This window comes from Lacerta agilis, chromosome Z (genome assembly GCF_009819535.1).
Source record: "Lacerta agilis isolate rLacAgi1 chromosome Z, rLacAgi1.pri, whole genome shotgun sequence".
NCBI lineage: Eukaryota > Metazoa > Chordata > Lepidosauria > Squamata > Lacertidae > Lacerta > Lacerta agilis.
The window spans coordinates 20,540,575-20,561,101 of NC_046331.1; the positions used below are offsets into that span (position 1 = coordinate 20,540,575).

The following is a 20,527-nucleotide window of genomic DNA, read 5'->3' on the forward strand; positions in this document are numbered from 1 at the left end:
GCTCCCTCCCTTCCAGTCTTCCCGACTCTATGCTCGGTCCCTTCGGCCTCTTACACATCACGCTGAAGAGGCGCATGCGCTCGCTGGAGAGGATCTGAGGTGTGCTGAGGTGAAGGGCGGGGGAAGTGCGCCACTTCCTCTGTTGCGCGCGCCGTTAAAAGCCAACGGAGTCTACTCCTCCTCCTCCCTCCCCCGCCGAAGCGCACCGTTTCCGGCCCCCAAGTTCCTTAGTAACAATGGAGAGGAAGATGGCCGCCTGAGTGAGCGACGGGAGAGGAAAGGGAGAAGAAGAAGGAGGAGGAGGAGGGGTCGGGGGTCGGGCGCCAGACGCTGCCGGGGCTTTCGCGACGACGACGAGGAGGAGGAACAACAACAAGAAGAAGGGGAACGGGACGTGACGGACCTGAGCTTCAGGCCGCTGCGGGGCTGAGCGCCGGACGGAGACCCCGGAAGGGCGGCGGACGAGCTGGAAGAGGAGGGAGGCGGTGAGTGACCGAGCCGAGCGGGCGCCCTGGCGGGCTCACCGGTCTGGCCGCGGAGAGCCGGTCAAGCCTGGCTTGACAACGGTGGTCTTTCCACAGCCGCACCGCTTCTCGCCGGAGCGGGCGGGGAACACGGCAGCCGGAGCCGTGTCGTCGGGGCTAGGCAGCGGGTAGGCTGTGAAGAGGGGGACCGGAGCCCCTGCCGGCCCTTTCAGCCGCCGCCTATTCACCCACCCGTGTGAGCTGCTCGGTTTCTTTCAGGGGCCTGCCTAAGATCTCGCCCTGGCTGAGGTCCGCTGTCACCGGTGGGCCTTGCTGGCTTGCCCAGGGTGGGGGTTTTCCTTTAGGGACATAGGAATGCTGTCGTATACCGACTCCTAGAATTGTAGACTTCGAAGTGGGTCATGAGGGCCATCTAGCCCAGTCCCCTGCAATGCAGGAATCTTTCACCCAACGTGGGGCTCAAACCCACGACCTCCGGATTAAGAGTCTCATGCTGTACTGACGAGCCAGTGATCCGGTCTTCGGTCCATGTAGCGCATTGCTGGCAGCACTGGCTGGCAGCAGCTCTCCGGGATTTCAGGTATGGGTAAAAACAAATGTGAATGACAGAAGGATGGCTGTGAAGGTACCTTGGTTAGAAATGAGGAAGATATATTTCATAATATGCTTGCGTTGATTGGGGAGTAACTAGTTGTTTACTGAACTGTATTGTCTACGCTGACTGGCAGCAGCTCCCAAGGGTCTCAGCCAGGCAGGAGTCCCTTGTCAGCCCTGCCTGGACACGCTACACTCCCCCATGTACAAAATGCATAGTCAGTAGCCTGATCTTCCTTTTTAGGGAAGGGGGCATACAATGAAAGACCCATTTATTTTTATTTATTTATTTTTGCTGCTGGGAAAGAAAGTGAGTTCTTAGGTTGGTAAAAGGTAAAGGGACCCCTGACCGTTAGGTCCAGTCACAGACGACTCTGGGGTTGCGGCGCTCATCTCACATTACTGGCCAAGGGAGCCGGGGTACAGCTTCCAGGTCATATGGCCAGCATGACTAAGTCGCTTCTGGTGAACTAGAGCAGTGCATGGAAAGGCCGTTTACCTTCCCGCCAGAGCAGTACCTATTTATCTACTTGCATTTTGACGTGCTTTCGAACTGCAAGGTTGGCAGGAGCAAGGGACCAAGCAATGGGAGCTCACCCCGTCGCAGGGATTCGAACCGCCGACCTTTTGATCTGCAACCCTAGGCTCAGTGGTTTAGACCACAGCGCCACCCGCATCCCATCTTAGGTTGGTAGCCCAAGTTAAATACTTAGACAGAGTTTCAAGTAGGGTATCGCTGAGGTTAGCTGCTATATCATTACACCTCCTCTTGTCATTGCTGTTCACTGAACCTCATAGTCCTGGCGGGGAAATCACACCCAGAATTAGTGCTTCATTGATGTTCTTACTCCCAGAAATCTGGCCCTACTTTTTCTGTGCTAGAGATGTCTTAATTTCTCATTAGTCTCTCTCTGGAGTAAATCTCAACGTGCTTATTGGGTGATTCTGTCAGGAAGGGCAAAACACTATGTTTGTTTTCACTTTCTGAGGTTTTATACAGTACTCTAACTTCAGTTACAGAACGCCGATTACCAAGAACAAACTTAGTTGGTCTCTAAGGTGCTACTGGAAGGATTTTTTTTTTTTTTATTTTGTTTCAGTTACAGAGTACCTTTTACTGCCTTTGGCAGGTGATATTGTGGCGGGCTGGGGTGGATCAACATAAACCATGCAGCTTGTAAAATAGGGACAATTAAAACAAAATCCTTTGACTTTTAATTTGAGCTTTGTTTATCATAAAGTTCAAGTCATTGTATCAGAATATTTGGATTTTTACTTATAATTATATTGATGAACTTCAGACAATCTTTACCTGATACTAACTGGAACTAAGTTAAAACTAGGGGTTAGATTACTTCATGATGTGCAGAGTGGGTCCATGACAGTTATCTTGTTGGCCTGAGGTGTCTTCTTTATTTGCCTTATCTACTGTGCTAATTATGTTCTTGGTACAGGTAATGTAAAGAAGCTGTTTTCCAAATGTTGGCATGGAGAAGAAAGTGCAACTGGCTTCAACTGATGATCAGAGCAGTATTAAAGTAAATAAGGGATGTGGGTGGCGCTGTGGTCTAAACCACTGAGTGTCTGGGGCTTGCCGATCAGAAAGTTGGTGGTTTGAATCCCCGCCATGGGGTGAGCTCCCGTTGCTCTGTCCCAGCTGCTGCCAACCTAGCAGTTCAAAAGCACGCCAGTTCAAGTAGATAAATAGGTACTGCTGTGGCAGGGAGGTAGACAGTGTTTCTGTGCACTGTGGTTTCCATCACAGTGTTCCATTGCGCCAGAAACGTTTTAGTCACGCTGGCTACATAGCCCTGAAAGCTGTCTGTGGACAAACACTGGCTCCCTTGGCCTGAAAGGGAGATGAGTGCTGCAACCCCATAGTCGCCTTTGACTGAACTTAACCATCCAGGTGTCCTTTACCTTTTTTTAACCTTTAAAGTAAAATTCTTCAATAGTCAATATTAAAGTCCAATCCAAGATTTAAGAAAGCTGTTACGTGATGGCATCATTGTGTATTATACCGTACACAAGCAAATGAAGGCAAAAAAGTTGGATCTCAGACCCTGCCCAAAACATCCTGCCATCTAAACTGAGGGAATAGACAACCAGGGAAGGTAAGAATAACACCTGTATTTGCACACATTTGCTCCTTAACATAATATTATTCCATTTGGGGATGTGGAATAAAGGCTTGAGCTAAAAGCCTTCATAGGAGTGGTGGGATTTAAAGAGGGGGTGAATTGACATTGCTTGTGGGAGGAACCTTCAAGGATAAGGGGCAGGCAGACTGGGCAAAATTGTTGGAGGGGAGGAGACTTTCCAGTATCTTAAAAGTCAGGAACATAGGAAACTGCCTCATACTGAATCAGACCATTGGTACATCTAGTTCAGTATTGTCTACACTGACTAACAGGAGCTGTCCAGGTTTTCAGGTATGAGTAAAAACAAATGGGAATGAAAGAGAGATTACTGTAAGGGTGTCTATGTATATTTGTTTGCCGTGATTGGGGAGTAACCAGTTGTTTACTGACTAATAACTATTAAGCTTTATTTCTCTCTAGAGGTGTCATTGTACCTCATGAGGTTCGATCTTATCCTGAAACTGTTCTTAACATGAGGAGCCATTAGCAAAAGCGTGTCTCCTGCTGTGCGCGCACCTCCGACACACAATTTCTGCTCACATCCCGGGGCAAAGTTGGCATCCAGGAGCAACTACTTCTGGGTTAGCGCAGCTTGTAACCCAATGCATGTGCAACCAGAAGCGTTCGTATCCAGAGGTACCACTGTACTGTGTCTCACTTCCTGCCAAGCTCAGAAAAAAATTAATGCCAAGAATGCCAGTGTTTAATTTGGAGTAGTTATAAAAACTCTGGGATATATTTGTGTGATTTGACTGTCCAGGTTAGAGAAGAATTGTCCTCTTATTTTGTGTATTGTGTGGTCAGAAAATGATATGCATGGGGTTTTTTGCTGCTAGGGTCTTTCTAAAATGTTTCCTGCTTAATATTTAATCTAAAAACTGCAAGTCTCAATAACCTAATCTTGGTGGCAAATTTTACTAGTATGCTTATGTAAAGGAGTAGGTTTACAGAGGTGGGTTGTTCCTTTCTAGGAACCCATATTGGAATACTTAACTGAAACTGATGCCTCTACATTCACAATTTATGTATTATTATTTTTTAAGTGAGCTAGACATGGCCTTGCAAATTTTGTGTTTATCAGGATACCTTTACAGTACTAGACTGTGTGGATCAAAAACAATCCTAAATGGTAGATTTATTATAGTGAGGCAGTGAGATTGTAATACTAATTATGTTGCCTAAAAGCACAATGGCTTGATCCTCTTGAAGTGACCCTACATGTACAAGTAGGGATTTCCCTTTTCTGTGGTGGGGGTATGTGTGTGTGGAAATGACCTTTCTCACCCACAACTGGACTCAAGTGCTGCTCTGTAAACTGTCAATATGTATGTGAGACTTTGTAGATGTAAATCCTACAGCTGTAGCAGCTGAGCATTTACTAGTAAACCCTATTACCCTTGTGTTGGAAGGGAAGTTTAGAGATCCACTGCCTAAGTCTTCCTCGTGTTACTGCTCCCACAGCCCTCTATTCACTGGAGGTTGGGCATTTGACAGCAAGAAGGCTCATCATGGGTTGATTCTAAATCATACGGTTGAAAATGGCCCTTGCTGCAGAAGTTCTGCCCCTCATGCATGGAGAACTGTGAAAGTTGTGGTGAAAGGAATGGGCCAGGGAATAATGGCGTTGGCACAAGTGGGGAGGTGCCTCTGGAATGAGTTAAAACTGCTTTAGGCAAGTGAAGTGTACAACTGTCAGTTCCTCTCGCAGTTAATACTTGCTGTCTTTTCCCTGTCCAGCTTGTTTCAGCTGCTACAGTTTCTACTAAAAGTGCAGTGTAGTTCTAGTGTTTTATATGCATTTTTTCTTTTTGCTGTTCCTCCAGGCTTTGAGTGGTTCCTGTAAATTCTGAGGTGAGGGGTTGCATCACTTGTAGCTTTGTGCTTAAGAGATAAGCAGGCCATCTCTCTCCCTGCCACCCCAATTTTTCTTAATGTAGCATTAATCGGCTTCTGCAATCCAGTTTCAAACCCTGGTTAGCATTACAGTTGTACCTTGTGCTGCATTCGATGCGGGTTGCGAATGGCATGGATTACGAATGTGCCGAACCCAGAAATACAGGAACGGGTTACTTCCGGGTTCGGCGGTTTGCGCAGACGCGTCAAATGATGTCATGCGCAGAAGCACCGAATCGCAATCCGCACGTGCGCAGAAGCAGTGCTGCAGGTTGTGGAATGCTCATGATGCTAATGGGGCTCTGGAACGGATCCCGTTCACATCCAGAGGTACCACTGTAATGATGTTTAGCAAAGGTACAAACGTAACAGTAGACATTGATTAATGTAATGTGTGTATTCAGTTGTTGACAAGATTGTATTAAGAGGGTCTGATACTACATATTGTCTAGCATGATCTTACTTATGGAATGTCGTTCTTTGGGCATTGATTCTGATTTGATGTCTGAGTATTCATTGGCATTCATGTGAGGGTGACACATTTAGGATGGGCTTGGTTGCCACTGTTCCTCTCCAGAGGGTACTTGACCATTGTGGGAGTAAAATTGGTGGTAAGGGAAAACAACAGGTCAGTGTCACTGCCATTTGAACCTAGTCTTCAGAGATCTTTGAGTTTCGTGAGAATTGTAAGATCTCTGCTTTCCTGAAACATTTATAGTGGTGAAATTTTTCAGCCAGTGTTTGAGAATGCTGTCTTTAATATAATCCTGTACTCTGAGAGAACTTTCTGTTTGGTTTCATATAAGCAGAATAAATGGCAAAACTATTTCTGCACTTTGTGTTCTTGCACTGTTGCTGTTTGTTTTACATAATGCATTGTTTTGACATTTTAAATTATTGAGGTTTAAAATTTTGGAAGTTTAATTTGTTTAAAATTTTGTCTTTTTAATTGTTCTAAGACGTTTTGAGTCCACCATGGTGAAAAGCGGGAAATGAATTTTTAAATAATTATGTTGGAGAGAAGGCCTTGTGATTTGTAGAGACTTAAATATTGTGCTTAAAGATCCTGTTGTGACCTCGCAGTTAGGTATTATAAAGTGGAAGCTGGTACTGCTTGTTCTGGACACTGCAACCTGTATTTCCAGGAATCGAGTGTCAAGTTTCACTTGACTCTCCCGTCTTGCTGAAAAAAAGTATTGCATTTTAAATTGCTTCTCAAATTCAAAGAAGTTGAATTTGACAATTCCTTTATGTAGTCATAATTATGTCTATGATATCAGATAATTTTTATAATTCATGATGGCCAACGTATTGAATAGTATAAAATGCTTTATAAATATGGTAATATCAGAGATTTGTAGCATTGGAAGGGATCCACGAGGATCACTTAAGCTAACCTCCTGCAGTGCAGGAATCTTTAACCCAACATAGGGCTCGAACCCATGACCCCAAGACAGTGTTAGAAATTAGCCAGGCACCAGGTACATTTTGCTACTGGTGTGGGCCCAGTTGTGACCATGTGGAGATCTCTGGATGCCAGGTTGGCAACTGACATCTCCATCTGGATAGCCTCTCCAGCATTCTTAAGCAGGTAAGCAGAAGAACTTCACCCTGTGAGGCAGGTTAAAAGGCTGTGCCTGGCCTAAGGTCATCCAGTGAGCTTCATGACTGAGTGGACATTTGAACCCTGGTCTCCCAGGTCCTAGTCCAGCATTCTAACACTGCACCACACTGGCTTCCCATATCACTTCTGCTATGGGGCAGTGATATAAATTAAGTAGGTAAATCAATACAGGGAAAGCAAAATGTCACCTAGAGAAAGATCTGAAATATTTTCAGTGAAGCTTGAATTTGTTTTTTTCTGGATTGTTTTATTTGATGTTTTAATGTGTTGTAAACAGCTTTGATATATATTTTTCTTTTGAGCTTTACCATTTGATATTAAATTGAGGGAGATTGGGAGGGTAGTGACAGGAACTTGGATAGTGTCAAGAATCCAATTAAGTGGAAGTGTTCCCTGTTCCTTTGGGAACACTTCCACTTAAGTATATGCTGAAGTTCTTGCTGGCCAACAATGCTGTTCCATTAGTGTTGGTTTCATTGCTAGGTAAAATAAAAGCCTGTGGCACCTTAAAAACTAAGACGCTTATTATGGCGCAAGCTTTGGTGGACTCTTCATTTCCATAGGTTTATAACCAAGCTTAAAAAAACAAAAACTTTCCAACAAGATGCATCACACACAGGTTACATGGGTCACACAGGTATATAAAAATTGTAATTAATATTCCAACTTCTCTTTCCTAGTTGTGTTATTACTTTCCTTGTTATTACTTTCCTTGCACCATATATGTCAGCTGCCTAAATAAAATCAAGAAAAAGCCATAGACCCAAATATAGGCTTGATAACACCCCAGCCTGATTGCTCTCACAGATGGGCATAGTTGGCTGCAATCCACAGCTCTCTGCTCATCACTGTTTTTGACAAGAGTTCTTCTAGGCCTCTGTGTGCTCCCAGAAGAGCCTTGGGGTGAAAAGGAAGTTGATTGGTATATAGACCGGTAGCTGTGTAGAGTAATGATTCAGATTTTTAGTGCATCCCTGGAAGCAAGTGGACTTTGAGCTTTGGCTCAAGCTCTTGTGACCATGATAATAGAATCATAGAACCGTGAAGTTGGAAGGGACTCCAAGGGTCATCTAGTACTACCCCCTGCAATGCAGGAATCTCAACTACAGCATCCATGAAAGATGGCCATCCAACCTCTGCCTATAAACCTCCAATAAAGAGATTCCCCCAGCTTCCAAGGGAAAAATATGTACTGCACTCTTACTGCTTCTCAGTTTTGCATGTTAGATATTCTGTAATAAAATAGTTTGTAGGGCAGTTGTGCCTCACTCTTCTATGTGAGTGTGTGTAGGAAAGGAGATTTGGGCTCTGTGAAGAAGTTCACTCCTCAGATACCTTTAATCGCTTACTTACTCATTCTAAACCACAGGCTTGGAAAGAGCAACTTCCCTAATTACCGGTATGTGGGATAAGAATGTTGTCCAGGTGACAAACAGGAAAATTGTTTTCTGTCACTGCTATGCCACCAATGACTTACATAGGCATTTGTTTGCTTGTCATTTTTGTATTTACTTCTGGCTTGGTACAGAAATCCAGGATCTGCAGGTAACAGGCCATGCACCTCCTATTTTTTCTGTGTGTGTGTGTGTGCTACACAAAAATCACAATGTGAGAAAAACTATGAAGCCAGCCAATGCCTCTACATAACACCATCCTTATTTCAGACATTGTGATATATTAGTATATCACAATATTTAGCTGATGATATAGCACAATGTTGAAAAACAGATACCACACACATATTGCACTTTGGTTTTACTTACGGAGTTTGGTGGCACTGCTGATTGCCTGAAATAGAAGACCCACACCTTATTGATTTTTACAACTGATAAGATGTTTCAGATAGAGACTTCTCACACCTGGACTAAAACCAGGGAAGATTAGATTCAAATCTTTACTCAACCATTATTCTCTTTAGGACCCACTTAGCCAGTCAAATACACTCCCTCTGATCAACTTTCACAAGGTTGTTGTGAGGGAACTATGTACATTACCATGAACTCCTTAGGGGAAGAATATGTTGTTGTTGTTGTTGTTGTTGTTTTATTTTAATACTCAACCTTCACCCTAAAGTGTAAGGGCAGGTTACAACAATCTAAAATACATTATAAAGTAGAACAGGAAGGAAAACATACAAAGTAATAAAAAAAAACCCACAGACTACAGAGAGTAACTTTAAATTATTCCTTTATTGATAAAGAAAGCTTAAAAAAATAAAATGAAACAAAACACACGTTACTTAGAAAATAGAATTGGATAAAATTAGAAAAAATATTATATTTAAAGCATAAGGCAATTGGATATGTTTTGCATATGAATTAATAAGTATACAGTAATTGACAAAGCAATCTGTCAAAGTGATTTTATATCCTTTCATATCGATTAGCAATGGAACCAGGGGGCTGGACCTTTCCATTGAGTTTTTCCATTAATTTTATTGTTCCTGTGGGCAGACCCACATAAGATATAGACAATGAATTACCACCATGTATCCGGGAGGCAGAAAAATGGGCAACTAGGGCCGCTGCTGTATCAGCTGTTCTCATGCAAGGAACTTTGACACATATCTAGTGCTGGTTTGCCGAAACACGTTATACCTTAACTTTTCTGTTGGCACCATGGCTCCTTTTACAGCCACTCCAACCGATGCCAAGGTCTTCATGACCCTTATTGAAAGCAGCAAATATATACACAAAAGTTGACTCTAAGCAGTTTCTTCAGCTGTGACATAGTATCATCCATTCTGATCCATCATGACTGCTCTACAGTGTGCATAAAACATACCATAACTGCTGGGTGTGATGGATATGTAGGCCTAGCAGGACCCAGATTTCCAGCCTCTATAGGGGGAATTTCACAAACTAGGGCTTGACACAGAGAATGATGACCTCTCCTGGGCCACAAACACACAAGCTTCTGAGGGCAGAACTACCAAGATCTTGCCAATCTTAACACATGAAAAAGTGTGTATTGCTATTTGGGGCCAGAGTTGTTTGGGGCTTTAAATACTAACATGAACACCTTGAATTGGGTCCAAAAATGATCTGGCAACCAATACAGCTGTTGAGGCTGTATTGAGATCTAAATGAAACCCCAGTTGTAATCTAGTTTCTGCATTTTGTTTGGACCAATTGAAGTTTCCAAGCTGTCTTCAAGAGCAACCCCTGCAGCAGAGCATTGCAGTAATCCAGTCTGGATTACAGTGGCCATGTTATTCCCTTCCCGAAAGGGTCATAGGTGGTGGATGGGCCATAGCTGAGGCAATAATTTTGCTGTAAATAACTCATATGAAAAATTACATGGCATGTTTCAAAGAACTTTTATTTATGGTCACCTGATCTAGTAGTGATGGTAATGCACTCAAGTTTGGGGTTTTGTTTGGGGGGGGTTAGGGGTGCTTTTAACCCTTTGTCTCAACTATGTCTCCAATTTGGATTGGTGGGCCATGCTAGAGCATTTTGCATTAGCGGGTGGGGACGACAACGACACTACTTTCCATTTGCATCAAATTTCTGGTGGTGGTGGAGACAATAGCAGGGGGCAGAGGATTAAAGCCCCAGCCCCCAAGTTATGCTCCTGATCCCCTTTAGACCCCTGCTCCAATTTGTGGAGAAGAAAACAAACATACAACCCTGCACTTCAGGGCACAGATTTGGAGCCAACAATTGTCTACTTTGGCCCTTATTTTATTTTGTATTATTCTGTTTCCTTTATTTTGAACCTGATTTTTTCCCCCAGTGTGTGCATGTTTCACATTTAGCAGACTGCTAGCAGCTGTAGTTTGAAGAAGTGATTGGATATTTGGTTGCAGGATATATTAAAACACTCTTTCCACTAAGCAGTCTGCTTGCAGAAACCGCATGTAAGCCCTCAAACATCTTTTCAGTTATGAGGTGCTAATTTTGTGGTTGTGGGTGTTTTTAATTTAGTCTGAGGAATATAAATTGATGGGAGCTAAGTGACCTAGCTGGTGGAGAATTGTGATGGTTTTATGGTACTTCTCTCAAAAGTTATTCGCTTAGGCTTGGATGATAATGCTGTGTGTCATATCAAGTGATTTCTGGTTGGCAGCATGGTCCTCTGGTCATGGTAGACAATGGAAAGCCCTCCATTTATCACCCCTGACTAATGGAATAGATTACTACAGTTAGGGCCCTGCTTACTGTGAGCTAAAAACTAAATATGTTTGTATCTTTATAAATCATGCAGATCTTCCTTTGCATATTTTTTCACTGTTCTTCATGGTATTCTCTTTTATTTATTATGCCAAAGCAGGTAACAAAAAGTAAGAATGTACACCATTTTTAAAAAAATAAAATAAAACTTATTATAGCCAGCAGCAAAATGTAGGCTAAAATTGTATAAATAGGAAGAGAAAGGGGCAATAAAATTGGTAGCCACCTGTTAAAATTATTGGAGAATAAAATGGTCTGACTGTTTTCCTTGGGGCCTTTTTTGGCAGCCTTCAGCAACATTTGAAACCCCCCACCCGCTTTTACACTGCCTTCCCAAAGCTGGTAAGTGAAGTGCTGGGCTTTGGAAAGGAGGCCTGAGGGCTCTGACAAGGTCCTAGAGTCCTCCCATCTCTTTCCCAAACCCTCACTTGCGGAGATTGGGGGGGGGGGGGAATAAAATTTTGGCTTCCCCCCACAGCAAGGCAGTGTGTGGCCTGCGAGTTTCTGTGTCAAAGTGTGCTTACAGCCCACTTGCTATGAGCCCACTTAGTATCTAGACCTAGGCTAGGTAATTAGGGTTGGGTTTTTTAAAAAAGAGCTTGAGATACTTAAGAAACAGAACCATTATTTAACCATTATTTCAATCTGTTATTTTTTAATGTTTCTATAAAATTATGTTGCACCCACAGATTAAAACTTAACTCTTCTGGTATATAGGGCCAGGATTATATGGTTCTCCAAACAATTTGACTGTTTTGTTTTTTGTAGACATTTTCCCTACTTTGATCAACATGGAAAGCTCAGATTCTAATAATAAAGGAAGTGTCGCTCAGTCTGAAGCACAGCGCCGGAGTCAGCTGGACCGCCTGGATCGGGAAGAAGCTTTCTATCACTTCGTGAATAATCTGAGTGAAGAAGACTACAGGCTAATGAGGGATAACAATTTGCTAGGCACCCCTGGTATGTTACTTCATGCGCTGGATGCTATTAAAATCCTTTTAAGGTGTGGAAATTCTGCCACTGAGATGTGATCAAAATTTACTAGCTCTTAACTCAGAAGCAAGGGTTGAAAATAATTGTTTATGTCAAAATTGATTACATATGGTATTCTGAAGGGTTCTTGCTTTCAACATGTAAGGCATATTGTGTTCTCTAGGAACTAGTGCTGGCCCTGCTGGTCAGCTGTCTTGGTGGCATTTGACCATGATATAATTCAAAGAAGCAATGCACAATGAAGGGGGAAAGCACTACTGTGCAGGTATCAGCTTCACTTTAGTAAAGGACTGAAGGCAGCTCCTCTCCCCACTCCCCCAGCCCTGCTGCAGATGAGAAGCAAACCTGGTTAGTGGCAGGGCAGAGATGCTACTTCTGACCACCTGTTACAACTGCAGTCCTCTCCAGACAGTTTTCTATGGCAAAAATCACTGCCTGCAACTGCCCACATCTCCCATCCTTGTGTGGGCTTGGCGTGCTTCAATTTTTTTTGACAGACTGATGGTCAACCAAAACTGTTATGATCCATCAATTCCTGACCCTACCAGCTACCTTCTACTTTTCTTTTCTTTTTTCTTGATGAGCATGCATTGTTTAGCTTTTTTCTTTTCCATAAGCTGACCTTTTAAAAATCAGTGCTAATTTGGACTGTTAGCTTGTGTACACAAGTGCAACGCATATCCATTCTTTCACTATTGACATTTTTCCAGCTGTTTATATTTCTTACAAGTCCACATCACCACTCAGGTTTGTTGTGGCTATTCAGCATTTGGTAAAAAAGTTCTAGTGCTTTCCCCCTAGCCTGTCTTAGAAACATTTTTTTGCCCTCAGCATTTGAATTTTTTAACTTGGTCACCCTTTCTATTGTTTTACTTCTGGTATCTTCATTAGAATAAATGTCTCCCTCCTCTTATGATTTACAGTGGTACCTCAGGTTACATATGCTTCAGGTTACAGACTCCGCTAACCCAGAAATAACGCTTCAGGTTATGAACTTTGCTTCAGGATAAGAACAGAAATCGTGCTCTGGCGGCGCAGCGGCAGCGGGAGGCCCCATTAGCTAAAGTGGTGCTTCAGGTTAAGAACAGTTTCAGGTTAAGAACAGACCTCTGGAATGTATTACCGTGTTTCTCCTAAAATAAGACATGGCCATAAAATAAGCCATAGCAGGATTTCTATGCATTTGCGAAATATAAGCCGTTCCCCGAAAATAAGCCATAGTGACGCGGCACCTCCCATTAAAACAGCCTGGAGAGGCGTGGCTGTGCAGCGTACTGATGCAATGCGGTTAAAATAAGACATCCCCTGAAAATAAGCCATACTGTGTTTTGTTGAGGAAAAAAATATATAAGACGGTGTCTTATTTTATGAGAAACACGGTAAGTACGTAACCAGAGGTACCACTGTACTGTTCTCACCACGTGGTTATAAAAACAATTTTACTGATTCCTTTCCCTTCCTATTATGGCCTGTATTATACAATACTCCCTCCTGCTTCCATTTATTTAATTGTCTGTTCAGTCAATATACTTTCAAACAGGTATTTCAGAGCATTGCAGGTCACTCCTCACTACTTCATTTTGCACACCTTTGTGAATTGTGATTGGTAGCTGAATTTAAATTGAATATCATTTCCCTTTTCTTGTTATGTTGTTCCCTTTGGAGCTGTTTTGTAAACTCCATCGTGCTCTTTTCTTTCAGTCCCCCCCCCCCCAACCCAGTTTATGTTGCTGGTTATTCCTTTCCTTTAGTGCAGACCCTGCTGCCAAGTTCTAATTTTTCCTTTTCCATTTCGCTTTTTGTTATTTGTTATGTACTATTGCCTGTCTTTGATTCTTCACGCTTCCTTCTCAGTCTTGGAACTTCATTTTGGATTCAATCTGTAATGCTTCTTCTACTGTTGACTCTTTTTTAATATTTGGCTGTGGTGTCTCACTTCAACAATCTCTGGCATGCCGAGGTTATGCAGCATCTGAGCCAGTAGTTTTCTTTTCCTCCTTGCCATCTTACTACATACCAACCACATTGACTTATATAATGCTAAAGTGTGGTTTAGCACTACACAGGTGAGCTGCCTTCCCTCCTCCTGTATTGTTGGGAGCAGAACTTCTGTGGAATTTTTTTTCACTTTATAAGAATATTGCCATATGTCCTATAAAGAACCATTCCAGTGTAACAAACCACCTTCCTAACCCTTGTTTGGAAGCTGTCATGTTTCAAAAACTAGAGTTTGTTGTAAGCTGGAATTCCTTGTTTATATGATCCAACAAGCCAACATTCTTCACAGAGTGAAACTAGTCTCTGCAGAAGCCCTCCTTCAGGTGGTGTGGGAAGGGGAGCCCACAAGTCTCATGTTTTGTTCTGCCTTCCTGTAGCTCGTTGACGTAGCACTAAACCATAGTTTAATGTTACATCTGAAGGTAGCTATTCAGTGTAGAGTAGAATGCTTGCTTTTGTTCTTACTACTATGCCTGACTTTTATTGAGTTGGATATTTTTTCACTTTTCATTTCCTTATGAGTGCACTGCTTTTTTTCTGAGACAATACAGACATCTCTCAATTCATGTTTTATTTACTGTTCTTCAAAGTAGTTTTACAAAATTTTGATATGCTGTGGTTAAAATAAAGATTAATACAACAAAATTGAGATACATACAACAGAAGGTGATGGTCAGAAGAGCATTTTAAAAGCCAAATAAAACCCATCAGTTGTAAATGATAGTCTTCACCTGGTGCTGAAAGATATCAGAACCAGCTGAGCTACCTGGCAAGGGTGGGTGAGGGTTAGTTTTGCAGGCATCTCTCTCCCTTAGCAACCAGCCTGTCTACACATGGCTTGCTTGCTTTCCTAAGAGGGAGTGATGGAGCAAGCATTTTCTTCATGTTCTTAGTTGAACACAGCTGTGTCCTTAAAGCCACAGTCTCAGCAAGTCTTTCTCATGGCTTTGCATGCATACCTGATTCCTATACTATTAACTCATGTGAGCAAAGAGTGCTTTCAAATAAGGAATCCTTGGATGTGAAAATTGATCTGTAGTGGTGTGTGCTACCTCTCATCTTTCAGTCCTTGCACAATCCTCACACAAACTGCTTAGCAGTAGTTTAGGAACTGAACTGTCAAGCAAATACCATACAGGCTACATACCTGCCTAGTGGGCACTTCCCAGACCCTAAATAATCTGGATCCATTGAACTGCACAGTCCTGGAAGTCACAGATCTCTCTTTGTGCCAAAGAAAGTATACTCTTTCAACAGAAGGCCTATTTTAGAGAACTGCCTCCATGTGACCTGACTTCTTATACCTCTTTAAACAAGTGGCATCTCTGATAGCTTACTGTTTCTTGGTCTGTGCCATTCCCCCACCCCCCACTTTTCTTTTCTTTTCTTTTCTTTTCTTTTCTTTTCTTTTCTTTTCTTTTCTTTTCTTTTCTTTTTTCTTTTCCTTCTTTCCCTTGGAAGCCCCCCAGGATAATGATAATTTGGAAAATTGTTACCTGTGCTTATCAGATTCATCAGAATTTTCAATAAAAATCATGGATTATCTGGAACACCTCTTGAAAACTGTTTCCGCAGGTGAAATTACTGAAGAAGAGTTGCTGAGAAGACTGCAGCAAATAAAGGAAGGCCCACCCCAGCAGAACATGGAAGACAATAGAGGTATGTAATATTCATTCAGAGCAGCAAAAAGAAACCTCTAGCCTTGGGTTGCCTTGAATGGTGGTCAGGGGTGCTGCAAGCAACACTGGCCTCTGTCCCTCTTTTCTTCCCTCCTTTCCTCTGATGCCCTATCACATCTCTGCCTCTCAAAAGGCTTACACAGATGTTTGTTGCAGCAGCCCTGGCTACAAGCTCCCCAGGTGAATGGTGCCTCTGGTGCTGGCCAGGGGGTGCTTCCCAGGCCCCTGTGGAGCAGTGTGAGGAGGCACTTCTCTTTGGGGCAAGGGAGGCAGCTTAGAGATCAGGGGCAGCAGCTGCAGCTGCCCAGAGGACTCACAAGGAGAGGAGAGGAAGATGAGGGAGCACTCCACAAGGGATGGGTGAGGGGCTGCTGGCTCTGCAGGCAAGGGGTGACATAACTGAACTCCTGAGCCCCACAGGGGTTCTGCAGAAAGAATGTGGTTGGTCAAGGGAGCCATGGACCCAAAAAGGTTAAAAACCTCTGCTCTAGCCTGTGGGCCCGTCAGACCGCTTTCTCATTTGGCCAATAAGATAGTTCTGGCCAGGCCACACCCACCTGACACTGAATTTGGGATTTGCAAAAATCACCAATCGGCTGGTCATTGCTGCCTGCCAAACCCTGCAGTTTGCATGTGGTGCAGTGATCATTTGCACTTGCAAAGCACTGTGCATTGGCCCATGTGGTTTGATTTAAAGAAAACAAGCCACCTGACAGCATCAGCTGAGGTAAAACCTCTTGCTGTAAGAATTGTGTTAGAAATTGGAGGAATAGAAATTCTGAAGCCAGGGATGTGCAACATGTCAAATAAAGCAAATTCTATCATTGTACTCCTGGGATTGCACTTAGTGCCAACATTGGCTGCTTTATTGTGGCATGTTTTTTATATATAAAAAAATAGATCTGTTTATTTGTTCACATCCCTGTAAACAGCATTTTAGTGACCTTTACCTTTTGTCAGACTAAGGCTACTTGTTCTTTCTCCTCTCATGCGACTTCATACCTGGGACGTAGCCTGTAAGCCTCAACATTTTATTGTTGATGACATTATTATTAAATCCCTGAGATGTTTTATAAGAAGCAATTAATCATAAATGGAATGAAAGAACAAAGCATGCTGACTAGGAGCAAAGTCTTGTTGAAAGAAGTAATGATTCAAACATGATTTTTCCAGGCAACAAACATGTCTAATATATTTTCTGAGCTAGCTTCTGCACTGGCATGCTTAACATTGGACATACAGTGACTGCAGGCCTGGTTTAAATAAGATTCTTAGCTTATGCATGGGTAATAATCTACCTGCTGTTGCGCTGAAACCAGGCGTTAGTGGGAAAGCTTTTAAGTAAGTGTGCATAGGACCAGGCTGTAGGTGTTTCATCTTAAGAGGTGGTGCACAGATTGGATCTGCTGCCTCAGCCATAAATAAAAGTACAGGTGATGACCATTTTAGGTGCATCCAATTGATGTGTGATTGCCAATGCCTAGGTCCTTTTGTACCCAGAATGAAGCAGAATGAGGGTGGGGAACTAATTGTCTTTTTTTAAAACCCCAACCACTCCTGTGTGTTCCCTCCTATGATTCTGTGCACTAAATGTCTTGTGACTTCCATAAGACTCTAAAATCGTGTCATTATTATTATTTTGTTAATGTTTACACTTTCTCCATGTCCATTTTGGCATGCAGCTCCCGAGAGTTGACTAATAGGCCAGTGTGGCCCTCAGCCCAAAAGAAATTAACCACCACTGCTTTCAAGTACCACAGTACCTTTTCATATTGCTTAGCCCTTGCAAAACTAATACCTTAATGGCTGCCTGACAAAGTTTCTGTTGCTGAATAGACATTTGAATTTCATGCACCCTGGATTGAGTTAACCTGTCTTAATGATTTTTACTGCAGCTTTGCTGTTCTTATCAACTTAGTGAGACACAATGAGCTTACAGGGTCTTTTAGAGTGCATTTATAATTACAATTATGGTTCCTACAGTAAATGCATGCATGTGAAAGTATCGTGGCTCAGACTTGTTTTCAAAACCCTAACTCATAGCAATGTTGGGAAAGTGTTTAGTCCAGAGTTTCTCCAATTTCCTAACTCTGGCAGTTGCTCTTGTCTTGCAGGTGCAGAGTCCGCAGAAGATGTATCTAATGGCGATTCCATAATAGATTGGCTTAACTCAGTTCGACAGACTGGGAATACAACACGAAGTGGGCAAAGAGGAAACCAGTCTTGGAGGGCAGTGAGCCGGACTAACCCAAACAGTGGGGATTTCAGATTCAGTTTAGAAATAAACGTCAATCGTAATAATGGTAACCCAAATCCTGAAACTGAGGGTGAGCCACCTGTGGAACCACCCAGCAGAGAAGAACTGGAAAATAACCAAAGTGATGCTGAGACTCCTAGATTTGAGACTCCTCCTGTTGTAGGGCAGCCTGGACCAGAAATTAGTCCCCCTGAAGTGATAAATGAAGCAGTTGCTCCTCACAGAGGCCTGAGGAGATCAAGAAGCCGAAGTCCAGAACAACGGAGGACACGAGCTAGGACTGATAGAAGTAGGTCACCCCTTAATCCAATGAATGAATCTGCACGTCGGGTGCATCATAATATATCTTCTCAAACACCTGACCTTCCCCCAGTAAGCGAAGCTGAAGGAAGCTCTAGAACAAGACAACATATGGTAATAAGGCAGCATACAACTACATCTGAGGTGCCCAGTGAAAATACAGTGCTATTTTCAACTCCTGAAGCAAGACCCTCTCCTCAGGCAACAGCTCCTCCAGAAACAAATGGCAGTACAGAGTCTGCAGCCCCTGGACAGAGGCCTCCAACTATTGTCCTTGACTTACAAGTGAGACGAGTCCGTCCAGGAGAATACAGGCAGAGAGACAGTATAGCCAACCGAACCCGATCAAGATCCCAGACCCCAAACAATACTGTGACATATGAAAGTGAGCGTGGAGGTTTTAGGCGCACATTTTCACGCTCAGAAAGGGCAGGAGTGAGAACTTACGTCAGTACCATTAGGATTCCTATCCGTAGAATTTTGAATACAGGCCTGAGTGAGACGACGTCTGTTGCCATTCAAACCATGTTAAGGCAGATAATGACAGGCTTTGGTGAGCTCAGTTACTTCATGTACAGTGATAGTGATGCAGAACCTGGTGGCCCAGCACCAACCCCAAACGTAGAAATGGCAGAACCGCAGGGTGGAGGTGTCAGCGCAAATAGTAGTGGTTCGGGTCATGAAGGTCCTGATCCTTCTGCACCAGGAGAGGCATATGAAGGCAGTAATGAAGGGGCTTCCACAGCTAGTGCTAGGCGAGAAGGACGGAATGCCAGGGGTTCTGTTACTTTTGAAGAAAGTGGCTCTCTCCCATTCCTGAGCCTGGCTCAGTTTTTTCTGCTTAATGAAGAGGACGATGACCAACCCAGAGGCCTCACCAAGGAGCAAATTGACAACCTAGCCATGAGAAATTTTGGTGAAAGTGATGCTCTGAAAACCTGTAGTGTCTGTATTACAGAATACACAGAGGGGAACAAACTGAGGAAGCTCCCATGCTCTCATGAGTACCATGTGCACTGCATAGATCGCTGGCTGTCGGAAAACTCTACCTGCCCAATTTGCCGCCGAGCAGTCTTGGCTTCTGCTAACCGAGAGAGTGTTGTCTAAGCAAGGTGTGAACTTTGAGCTGAGTGCACAAGATGAGCTAGCAGTGGGCAAAGAAGCCACCTTTTTGTGGCCACTTTTTGTGTGGTAGGTATAAATGTAAAACAATCCTCCCGAAATGATTTATTTTTTTTAAGCAACCCTCACTAGTGGGAACCTTCTTGATTAAGGTCCTGAAAATAATACTGGGCTTTTGTCATCAGTTAAAACAAATGAGAGAAAAAAACCACACCACTACATTTGCCCAAAGACACTTACCTGCTGTGTTCTCAGTTTATTCCAGCACAAACAATGTTCACATCTTTCCTCTTCCATCCCAGTGAGTGGTGAATGCTGAAGATGCCAACATTCTGCTCTTCCCTGTGAAGAATATGACTGGAATCATTCAGCTACATATACAGCTCATATTTCACTGTGGATTAAAACAAAAACTGAACAATGAAATTGCACCCCTAAAAATGATTTAGTTCCTTCCTTGTATAGGGTATTGAACATGGCAATGTAAATAACACTAATATTAGCCCCCTCCCACTGTACAGCTGTTTTTCGCCCAACACTATGGTATGCCATAGAATGAGCTGGTAGTTTAAATGGGGATATTTATCTTGCTGTGGAAATATGTTAATTGCTTATGCCTGTTATAAATGAACACACTTTTGTTTTTAAAAATGTAAAGCTTTTTGTATAGACCAATAAAGGTTTAATTGCACTGCTGTACTAATGCCTTTGGAATGAAAACCATTATGGTTAGAAATAATGCATTGGTGTGACTCTCCCCTGCAGAGTCAGCAAGATAGCAAAGAGCTGCCCCCATCAGTATTAAAGTCACAGCATGACACCCAAAACAGCCCAACAGATAGAAATGTGATAGTTCAAGAAATGGGGTGTTCTTAGTTCACTGCTTGGGTGTAGGGGTACCACTGAAAAGACACAAATTGAAGACCTGGTGCTACAGGGACCTCTTCCTAAAATACAGACCTCTTCGGTGCCCCAACCCTGCAAAGCAGTAATTGATTACATCTGGGGTGGTTAACCTTTAACCCTCCATAGGTTGTTGGATGCCCAGTTCTCATCATCCCCAATCTTCATGGCCCGTAGTTGGGGAGGATGGGAGTTGTGGTCCAAGCAACAACTGGAGAACCAAATGTTTTACATTACTGGCAGCTTTGAAATAAGTTTGCCTCCCCCCAGACCATGTATTACAGGCATATGTATACAATGTGTTTTCTGCGGGCAAAGTACTTTTATTGCTCTGGCTGTGCTTTGGGAACCTACAGCTTTCAG

At 43.0% G+C, this 20,527-nt stretch overlaps 1 protein-coding gene across 1 annotated transcript; it reads left to right on the plus strand.

Annotated features, from left to right (window-relative positions):
• The first annotated feature begins 352 nt into the window (after positions 1-352).
• On the plus strand, positions 353-19,960 carry RLIM (ring finger protein, LIM domain interacting). Its single transcript, XM_033137305.1, has 4 exons — positions 353-485; positions 11,681-11,872; positions 15,479-15,562; positions 17,697-19,960. The coding sequence occupies exons 2-4, from the start codon at positions 11,704-11,706 to the stop codon at positions 19,244-19,246; spliced, it is 1,803 nt and encodes a 600-aa protein (XP_032993196.1). The 5' UTR covers positions 353-485; positions 11,681-11,703; the 3' UTR covers positions 19,247-19,960.
• Positions 19,961-20,527: the final 567 nt, after the last annotated feature.

Coding starts and splice junctions, on each gene's coding strand:
- RLIM (XM_033137305.1), top strand. CDS start 11,704: ATGGAAAGCTCAGATTCTAATAATAAAGGAAGTGTCGCTCAGTCTGAA. Junction 11,873..15,478: donor CAATTTGCTAGGCACCCCTG/GTATGTTACTTC, acceptor CTGTTTCCGCAG/GTGAAATTACTGAAGAAGAG. Junction 15,563..17,696: donor GAACATGGAAGACAATAGAG/GTATGTAATATT, acceptor CTTGTCTTGCAG/GTGCAGAGTCCGCAGAAGAT.